Raw genomic sequence first — 10,518 nt, forward strand, 5'->3', positions numbered from 1 at the left:
GTGCGAGATGGATTCTCCATGACCCCCATCCTCAGTTAGGTCTATTGCTGGTCTTTTGGGCAGGAATAACAGATTACCTCCAAGCATAACATCTAAATGTATGAAAGAGCTCACAGGGCCCAACAGAGATACATCTAATTTAGGCATTCCTTACGAGGAGCTTATTCTCACTCACATTGACATGTTGTTACTGCTACTCAAAATTGTCATTTCATTTTTATTTCTTCCGATTAGTTTAATTACCTGCTTAAGAGTCCCACATACAGAAATGTGCTTAAGGCCTCAACAATGGTAGACAGGATGCCAAGAAGATACTAGAAATATTCGACCCTGGAACCGAATGGGCAGATCATTGACCTTCTCCACAGGCCTACAAAGATGGGAATGGGGTTGACAAGTGCTCAACCTGACTACCGAGGAAGCTCACAAAAGATGCACACTGCATAACTGCGCCCAACCATCCATACAGCTATCAAATGCTACATGCATCAGAGAAAGAGATGAGAGTACCAAATTCATCCAATGGGACCTGTGGACAGAGCCTCGCCCCTCCCTGGTACCAGGCTAGGAAGTCATCGCCTGGGGTTGGCATGCAAATAGCTTCTCTTCCTCCCTTAACTCAAGAAGGGCACCGACACAGGTCAGAGAACATAATACTGGTTTGTTTTCTGAACTCAAATCCTTGTTCCCTTGGAACGGTGACTTCTTGCACAGATAGTGTAAGTTATTTCGGTAAAGTTTCCATGACATCAAATCTAATATTATATATTTCACTTAAAATAATAAAAAATAATGTCATAAAATAATAGTTTATTATATAAAATGATACAACTATACTTCAGGAAAAATATAGATTGAAGAGATAATCCTACCACCAAACACAACCAGGGTTGCTAGCAACATATTTATCTTATCATTATTTATTAGGACTTATTTCCCATCTTTTCCTGTGAATCTTGCCAAGAGAGGTAGATTGTGTGCATGTGTATAAACTTACTGTGTATAAACCTACAGTGTCATATCTTGCTTTTCTCTTATTTTGAAAATCACTTTCTTGTGTGTGTGTGTTTTCACATAAATCTCCTTTGAAAGATATTCTTTGCTAATTATCTTTTCCATTGCCCTCTCTGTGAACAACTGGGATTCTGGCCATCAGAGAACTATGAAAGCCAGCAAAAAAAGTATTTGAATGTTCAATGCCAAGTAGACTAATTTTGATAGTCTGATTTTTCTAAAGGAAATTTCAGAAATAGCAACCCACAGAAAGTGAAATGTTAATTACAATCTTTGACACAACTATATGCCTCTTGCCACCGTGAATGAATAATGGCGGGGGTGGGTATCTGATTTCCCCAAAACCAAAGGTTATTTGAAGGTAAAATGTGTATTTTCAAAAGATTTTGCTAAGTCAACTTTCTCTGTCTCTTCTGTTTTAACCTCACCTGCAGACCTGTCTGGTAATGCGCTAAATAAAGCAAGGGTCCTCAACATCTGAGATCTAATACCTGGTGATCTGAGGTGGGAGCTGATGTAATAATAATAATAGAAATAAAGTGCACAGGAAATATAATTTGGAAATCATCTCCCCCCACCCTGGTCCCTGGAAAAATTGTCCTTCATGAAACCAGGTCCTTGGTGCCAAAAAGTTTGGGGACAGCTTCCCTAAAGCAAGGCCTGTCCCGGTATGTATTCTCCAAAAGGCTTACAGAACCGGAATCTTGATCTACCAGAATCGCCCGCCCCAGCACCACCCTTTGGCATTTTATGGGTCATCGCTTTGGGAAGTTGAGTTCTGCTTGTTGATGTCCCTTCCCCACTGGCTAGTTTCACATGATGGAGAGCCACGGGGATGAAGGAGTGTAACTGGAAATTGCAGGGAGATCGGAGGAGGCCCAGATTTGAGTCTGGGTCAATGCGCTGGGGCAGCACCCGGAATAAAATCAGCGCGCGCTAACCCCTGGCATAGTCGTCGATTATAAGGCAACTTTTACGCAAACCCGGCAGCGCCGGACAAGGCCGGTAACAGGGGACACCGGCAAAGGAAAATTTCGCAGATTTCAGTCCTCCTTCAGATAAGGGGGTGGAGGGAGATCTGGAGAAACATCTATTTTCATCCCGAGTTACCCGCGGACTTTTTTTTCCTGGAGAGAAGCTCCCGGAGCAATTTACAGCATTCCAGCCTGAGGCTCTCGTGCCAGACGCTCTGAATCAACCTTTAGAAACTCGAGCTGCCGGGAAGGGAAGGAGCCAGAGTCGCAGGGGTGGGAGCGCCCCCTCGGGCTTCGGCGCGGGGACCAGCGGCGGGCCCGCGGCGTGAGCGCTCGCTCCCCGCAGCATCAGCCGGCAGCGCTCGCCTTTCCCGGGGAGGGTCCCAGGGGCCGCGTCGCCAGAGCTCCGCGGCGTCGCCACGGGCGGCGGAGGCCGATCTGGGTTTGTGCAGAACTTCGGGAACCCGGAAGAAGCGCTAGCAACCCTCTCCTCGCCGGAAGCCTTTTCCGGGAGACTGGGAGACGCCGTCGGACGGCACGAGAGCTCGGGTCGCGGGGTTAGGGCCGCGGGCGTCCGTAGGGCTCTGGTCTATCCCGGGGCCGCGCGACCGACAGGGGGAGCCCTGTCACTGCGGAAGCCGGGGACCCGGGGCCGGGCCACCCAGGGGCGCGCCCTCCTCCCCGGGGACGTGCTCTCTTTTGCGGGCGGAGAGGTTTCCAGAACCAAGAGCGAAAAGAGAGGAGTGGACATTCACATAGACGCACATTCTAGGTTAATCAGGACGCTCGAGCTTTCCATCTCCTGCACCCCGGAAAGCTGTCTGTCGTATCTCCGGTTTTACTGTCTCATCTACTGGCTCAAACGGTAAAGAATTAGCCTGCAATGCGGGAGACGTGGGTTCGATCCCTAGTTCGGGAAGATCCCCCGGAGAAGGAAATGGCAACCCACTTCAGTATTCTTGCCTGGGAAATCCCATGGACAGAGGAGCCTGGCGGGCTACAGTCCGTGGGGTCGCAAAGAGTCGGACACGACTGAGTGACTAAACACACACACTAATGAATGGGAGAAGGGCCCCGCGGGGAGGAGGAAGGGTGTGTGCATGCGTGTGCGTTTGTGTCTGTGTGTTTCTGCCCTGGGCCAGCGCACAACGCTTTGAAAAACAGGCCAGTGCGCACCGTCTCTCCCCAGCCCTCTGGAGAGTGGTCAGGTAGTTTCCACCCACGCTCGGGGACCGGTGAGAGATGCCCAGGGTCTGGTCCCTTCAGCTCCCCCGCACACACCGACACCATGTGTGCCCACACCCAGGGCACTCCCAGGCTGTACGCAGGACCGCCCTGTACCTCTTTCCTCTCTTTCGGCGAGACGCAGACTCTGGCTGTGGGGAACCGTTCCCCGGCCCTAGCTCAGCGGGTACATTAACGCTCTCTTTATGAATTGGTCAGACCAGCAGTGCCTGCATCTTTAGCTCAAAGCGCTGCAGGCCCTAGCGCCCTGGAGTAGAGGGAAGGGGTGGGAGTTGCCCCAACCCACTGCTCCGCCCCTGCCCTCTGGGCCTGACCCTCACCCAGCCTTCCGCTCTAGATGCTCTGTTGCGTGCCTGCCACCTCGCTTCTGTCTTCGGCCAACACTCCCCACAACTCTGGATAGGTGGGGCAGGTACCCACTGTTTCCTTTCTCTTTCTCTTTGGGGTTGAGGGCTCAAGGCTGCATCCTTACGGCCCAGCTGGGTTTTTAGAATCAAGAAAGTGTGTCCACCTCCAAACACCTGTAGGAGTATTCCGTACCACCCCCACCCCAAATCTGGCTCACTGAGGTCTCCGTAGCTAACCCAGAACAGACGATCATTTGAAGTGGAAGTTGCATCGAAAATAAAAGGACGAATATGGTGCTAGGGTTGCTAAGTCTCATAAAACAGTTCCTCGGGAAAGCGGAGACCACAGAGCCCCTCCTCGGGCGGACTCTTTTTGCCCCAGTATTGATTCCTTAATTCCCCTCTCTCCTCTCGCCTCACCCCTCACCTCCGGCCTTGTTTGTTTTAGTTACGAAACGCTGTGGGTACCTCGGTTGTGGCTGAAAAGTAACCTTGAAACACGGCGTCCTGTCAGAGACAAATAGTCTCCCAACCGTCGCAGCTGCTGGCGGGGCCGCTTGCGCCCTGCGCCCGGCGCCGGGACAGTGGGACAGGGCTCGTCCCCTCCAGCCGCCAGGTCGGGCCCTGGAAGCCGGGCTCGGAGGAGGCAAAAAGCCGGGGCGGCGGGACCGCAGCCCTTCCGTAGCTCCGCTCTGGGTCTTAACAGTAACAAGAGTGGCCTCCCAGCAGCAGTGGCCGGGGAGTTCAAGGTGTGTACACAGTTTTGCTACATAGGACAGCGCTTTGCAAACTGGCTCTGACACCGGCTGGCTGTTTTGACAGGGAATGAGCCCTGCGAGCGCAGAAACCGGGATAAATAAATGCGGCTTTGATAAGGCTCTGCGGAGCCTGAGCGGAGGCCCGACGCGCCCTCGGACCGAAGTACCAGGCGCCCGGCGCCATGAGACCTGGCGGGCGGGGGGAGGGTTGGTGGTGGGGGTCAGAGCCCTGGGCCCCTACACCGGGTGGCCTCCTCCCAGGTCCCTCCTCCCGCGGGGACGCCCAGCAGACGAAAGGCGGGGTGGACCCCCCCAGGGGCCCGCGTCCACCCTCTTGGCTCGCCCGTCGCGGTTCCGCGGGCGGGGGTACGGGGCGGCTGATTGGGGGGAGGGTGCCGGGGCAGGTGCGGGGCGCAGGCCGGGGCTCCCTCTCACCCAGGTGTGAGCTGATTATTCAAATAGGCTGCCCCGGGTCTGGGGATTGGAGGCCCGCGCCGGCGCGCCGCGCTATATCACCAGCCGCCCACGTCACTGCGGCACTTGTCCGCCGCGCGGTCCACACCTCCTCCCCCTCCCTCCTCCACCCCTTCCTCCTCCTCCTCCTCCTCTCCGCCCCCCCACCCGCCCCCGCGCCGCGCGCTTCCCGCCGCCTCCGGGCAGCTCGGCACTGCCAGCCTCGGCCTCCACCCGGCAGCCCGCGAGCGCGGCGGCGGCGGGCGCTCCGGCGGCGGGGCTCGGCTCCGGGCCTCCTCCTACCCCCGGCCCCCTCCTCCCGCGACCCAGCCCTCCCGCCCACTTCCCACCACCGCCTCCGGCCGGCCGAGGGAGCGGGGCTGAGAGACGGGGAGAGCGAGAGGGAGGGAGGGGACCGTGCCTCGGCCGACTTTTTTTTTTTTTAAAGGAGGGTGGGGGTTGGGGGGGGTGATTGCCGGTCGTTTGTTGTGGCTGTTAAATTTTAAACTGCCATGCACTCGGCTTCCAGTATGCTGGGAGCGGTGAAGATGGAAGGGCACGAGCCGTCCGACTGGAGCAGCTACTACGCCGAGCCCGAGGTAGGCACTCGGCTTTGCCGGGGAAAGCGGGGTGGCGGCGTCTGCCCTCGGTCCCAACTTCGGGACCGCTTCCCTGGCCGGCTCCCGGCACCCCCCCACCCCAACACCACCCTCAACACCACCCCAGCCGCTCGGGGCAGCCGCCTTTCCCACCCTCCTTCGACTCAAATGGGTCTCTTTTTTTTTATACGACACACTGTTAGCCTTGAGATAATATTAACTTTGTGATCAAATATTGACTTGCGGCGCCTCCAAATCCTCTCCGTGGCCGAGCCACGCACTATCCTAACAGAGTTGTGTTTGGCAGCGCGCGGCTGGGGAGGGGTGGGAGGTCGTCCGGCGAGGGGGTGGGGAGCTGGAGAGGAGAAGGTGGGCAGGAGTCGGAGGCTGGGATAGAGAAAAAAAGGGAGGACGAGGCGACAAAGAGGAAGAAAGTTTGTGACTGCAGAGCCCAGCAGCTAAGCAGTTCAGTTCGCGGTCCCCTCCCCGTCCCGCCACTCAATGTCTCAGGATGGCAAAAGGCTCCGCGCGGGAACTGCGTCTAGGTTCTCCCGGGGACCAGAATGGGATCCGGGAGGAAGGCTGAACGGAGAGGACCCTGGGATCGTCTCCGCGGGAGACCGCCCGGCGCCTTGTCCCACAGGTCGCTGGCCAGGGTCGGAGGTGGCGTCCGAGGCAGCGGCCCTTGCTCGGTGTACTGACTTGAGAGTCGGGGAGATTCTGCAGAGGGGAGATGCGTTTGGGGTGCCTGGCTCAGTGCGCTCCTGGAGACCCCTGCTGTACAATCTGAACCGGGTGCAGGAGGGCTGAAGGGTGGCCACCAGCTCAGAGCCGCAGCCCCCGCGCCCCCTCTCCGAGGGCGATCGCGGCGCGCTCCGGGTGACACGGACGTTGGGTCGGGGCCCGGGACGGGGCCGCGCGAAGGCAGGACTCCCTGGAGGCCTCCCTGGAGGCGGGGGCCTGGGCTGGCCCGATGGCCGGGTGTGGGGGTGGGATGTGGGGTGTGGGTCGGGGGTCCGGCCAGGCGGCCGGGCGCTCTCCAGCCGCGGTGCTAACGCTGTGCGCCTCCCTTCGGGCTCTGTCCTTAGGGCTACTCCTCGGTGAGCAACATGAACGCCGGCCTGGGGATGAACGGCATGAACACGTACATGAGCATGTCGGCGGCCGCCATGGGCAGTGGCTCGGGCAACATGAGCGCCGGCTCCATGAACATGTCGTCGTACGTGGGCGCGGGCATGAGCCCGTCCCTGGCCGGCATGTCCCCCGGGGCGGGCGCCATGGCCGGCATGAGTGGCTCGGCCGGGGCGGCCGGCGTGGCGGGCATGGGGCCGCACCTGAGCCCGAGCCTGAGCCCGCTCGGGGGGCAGGCGGCCGGGGCCATGGGCGGCCTGGCGCCCTACGCGAACATGAACTCCATGAGCCCCATGTACGGGCAAGCGGGCCTGAGCCGCGCGCGGGACCCCAAGACGTACCGGCGCAGCTACACGCACGCCAAGCCGCCCTACTCGTACATCTCGCTCATTACCATGGCCATCCAGCAGAGCCCCAACAAGATGCTGACGCTGAGCGAGATCTACCAGTGGATCATGGACCTCTTCCCCTTCTACCGGCAGAACCAGCAGCGCTGGCAGAACTCCATCCGCCACTCGCTGTCCTTCAACGACTGCTTCCTCAAGGTGCCCCGCTCTCCCGACAAGCCCGGCAAGGGCTCCTTCTGGACCCTGCACCCCGACTCTGGCAACATGTTCGAGAACGGCTGCTACCTGCGCCGCCAGAAGCGCTTCAAGTGCGAGAAGCAGCTGGCCTTGAAGGAGGCCGCGGGCGCCGCGGGCGGCAGCAAGAAGGCGGCCGCCGCCGCCGGGGCCCAGGCCTCGCAGGGTCCTCTCGGAGAGGCGGCCACCGGGCCGGCTCCCGAGACTCCGGCGGGCACGGAGTCGCCCCACTCAAGCGCCTCCCCGTGCCAGGAGCACAAGCGAGGGGGTCTCGGGGAGCTGAAGGGGACGCCGGCCTCGGCGCTGAGCCCCCCGGAGCCGGCGCCCTCGCCCGGGCAGCAGCAGCAGCAGGCCGCGGCCCACCTGCTGGGCCCTCCGCATCACCCGGGCCTGCCGCCCGAGGCCCACCTGAAGCCGGAGCACCACTACGCCTTCAACCACCCCTTCTCCATCAACAACCTCATGTCGTCAGAGCAGCAGCACCATCACAGCCATCACCACCACCAGCCCCACAAAATGGACCTCAAGGCCTACGAACAGGTGATGCACTACCCCGGCTACGGGTCCCCCATGCCGGGAAGCCTGGCCATGGGCCCGGTCACGAACAAAGCGGGCCTGGATGCCTCGCCCCTGGCCGCAGACACCTCCTACTACCAGGGGGTGTACTCCCGGCCCATTATGAACTCCTCGTAAGAAGACAGCGGCTACCCGGCTAGCCCGGGACCCAGATGCGAGAGACAGGAAGTGGGGTGGAGACTCTGAGGAAGGGCTGCTGCAAAGGTGCAAGGGAGAAGGACCCTTCTCACCCTGCCCCGCCCCCCCACAGAGGTCTCCCCTCACCCTCTGCAGTCCTTCCCTCCCTCGCCTGGGCCACAGTGATGTCTATCATCCTATATAAGGAGGGAAAAAGAAAAAGCTAAACAGTTAAAAAAAAAAAAAGAAGAAAAGCCTCCGTTTCCACTACTGTGTAGACGCCTGCTTCTTTAAGAACCTGCCAATTCTTGACTTCTTGTTGTGGTTCCTCTTCATTGCTGTCGTTGCAGGGAAGTCTTACTTTATTAAAATAAGAAAAAGGAAAAAACACAAACTTTTTTGAGTGACTCAGTGTAAAACTATGTAGTTTTAACAGAAAACAGAGTTGTACTATTGTTTTAAAAAGAGAAAAATAATGTAAGGGTCTGTTGTAAATGCCCAAGAAAAGAAAAAAAAAAAGCATTCCCATTCTTGATACGGTGAAATCCAGGTCTCAAGTCTGATTAATTTATGGTTTCTGCGTGCTTTATTTATGGCTTATAAATGTGTGTTCTGACTGCAAGGACCAGAGTACCACAAATCTATATTAAAGTGTTATTGCCAGTTTTTTGCTTTGAATCTTCAAGATTTTTTTCCTTTGCCTGATTAAAAAGAAATAAATAAACATATCCGGGATATATTTTAAGTTTGAGGGAGGGAGGTCCTGACTGGTTGCAGGTTTTATGCTATTTGGGGGGAGATGGTTGCTGCTTTATCAACATTTTGTTGTTAACATTTTCAGACAAACTTAAAATTGAATGAATTTTACAGTAAACACACATACCCATTGCTCAGATCCTATTGTTCTCAGCTTAGTATACTTATACTGGATGTCTGACCATCTATCCACACCTAAATCAGTTTACTTATGTTCCTAGATGCATTTCAGAGTAAATTTCAGACTTCAGTACACTTCACCCTAAACACTCCAGCAAGGACATCATTAATGGAACTCAACATTGTTCAAGGTTACTTTTTGAATTTTGAGTTTAACTTGACACAAAATGAAACTCAAAGATCCCAGGTGAACCATTCTGGGGGTTATGGGGTTGATGCAGGTTCACCTCCAAAGCCTGGCAAAAACCATACTCCATATCCATATTTTCCAGCTGGGCCATGTGAAGGTGAAATGTTGTTGACATCTCTTGCACCCTGGGGCTGGTTTCTCTGGGAGAAAAAAAAATCCTGGATTTTGCGTTTTATTTTTTTAATTTTTTTTTTTGCTGTATTCCCAGTCCTTGCCCTACCTTCACAGAGAGTCCAGATTGGACTTGCAAATTCCTGGTGGAGCCCTTTTCCTTTTCATCGTTGCCTCTCTGCACCCATTCACCTTTTCCTGGAATTGGGTCTCTACCTGGATTCGACAACCACAGGCCTCTGTTTACAATCCACCACCACCCCACATCCCATCCTCCAGCTTCACTTAGGTGTTCTGCACAACCTTGATAGAACTTGCTGAAGCCCAGAGGTAGTGAGGCTTCTGGGATCATGATTTCACCATTTTGTCTGGAGAAACAAAGGACTTTCTCCTGGAAGTGATGTTAAAGGGATCTCTGAGTTCTGATGGAAATCTTTAAATATAGGTATATTGGGGAATGAAGCAGAGGTAAGAGGGTGTCCGGCATGTCTGGCCAGGTGCCCCCTGCCAGGGGTTGGATTCCAGGGGTATTCCGGTTTGCGCCCTACCCTCCAAACTCCTGGGACCTTGCCAAGTGACCTGTTAGGCTGGGTTAGCAAGCCAGGATTACAGGGCCAAGGGGATAAGTGGGTATGCTGTGATCCTTGAAGGAAAACCCCAAAGCATAAAGAACGACCAAGAATAAAATCTTACAAATCACACTGCCTCCTTTCAAAAATAGCCTAGCAGGAGTAAAATCAGGGCCAATAAGAGCGGAAACCTTAGAGGCCAAATGGGGGTTGTGTGGGCAGAGTGGGCTCTGGCTTTGGTTTTGCGGGAGGGATCTGCTGCCTGCCAGCTGGCCGGGCTAGGGCAGGAGCCAGTGGGCTCTAGGGGGCCCCGGAGACTTGGGGTCATCCGGGGCACAGCTAGCTTCCCAAAACTTTTGGCCTCGGGTTTCTCAGTCCAGGCTTCCGTGTCCGGACTAGATCTTTGGGCTTCTTGACCACCCAAACTGGGAGTGTTCCTGGCAGTCCCGCGAAGCCTGGACACCGCCTGTCAGATCGACCTCTGCCACCTCGGGGGATCTCTCTGCCCCTCAAACCCTGGCCTTCCCACGCGCTTGAGGGGGGTTTGTCCTCTCCTCCGCCTCCCGCCTCCAAATCCCTTTTTAACATGCCACATTGTCCCGAAGAACACAAGGAAGAGAAATTGGGGAGGAGGAGGAGGGAGAGGAGGAGGGGATGGGGGGGTAGGCGATCCGGAGGCCGCAGCCAGCAATCAGGGCCGTCTCTCCCCCGGCAGGGACACACACGTCGTGAGCCCAGCCTGAAATGTGTTTCATTATCACATAAAAGGCTCCTGCGGCGAAGGAGCCGAGAGGCAGGGCCGGGGGCCGAGTGCGGGACAATGACGGCTGAAAGCGCTGCCCTAACCTGCTATGTTTCCTATCGCACGCCCATTGTGAGAGGGTCGTTTTAAACTACTTAGCGCGCCCCCCTCCACT

General features: G+C 56.2%; 1 protein-coding gene across 1 annotated transcript; it reads left to right on the top strand.

Annotated features, from left to right (window-relative positions):
- The first annotated feature begins 4,952 nt into the window (after nt 1-4,952).
- On the top strand, nt 4,953-8,508 carry FOXA2 (forkhead box A2). Its single transcript, XM_055430827.2, has 2 exons — nt 4,953-5,390; nt 6,479-8,508. Exons 1-2 carry the CDS (start codon nt 5,304-5,306, stop codon nt 7,793-7,795), a joined length of 1,404 nt encoding a protein of 467 aa, XP_055286802.1. The 5' UTR covers nt 4,953-5,303; the 3' UTR covers nt 7,796-8,508.
- Nucleotides 8,509-10,518: the final 2,010 nt, after the last annotated feature.

This window comes from Moschus berezovskii, chromosome 15 (genome assembly GCF_049115385.1).
Source record: "Moschus berezovskii isolate FMDL1 chromosome 15, NW_MosBer_1.0, whole genome shotgun sequence".
NCBI lineage: Eukaryota > Metazoa > Chordata > Mammalia > Artiodactyla > Moschidae > Moschus > Moschus berezovskii.

Coding starts and splice junctions, on each gene's coding strand:
- FOXA2 (XM_055430827.2), top strand. CDS start 5,304: ATGCACTCGGCTTCCAGTATGCTGGGAGCGGTGAAGATGGAAGGGCAC. Junction 5,391..6,478: donor GCTACTACGCCGAGCCCGAG/GTAGGCACTCGG, acceptor CTCTGTCCTTAG/GGCTACTCCTCGGTGAGCAA.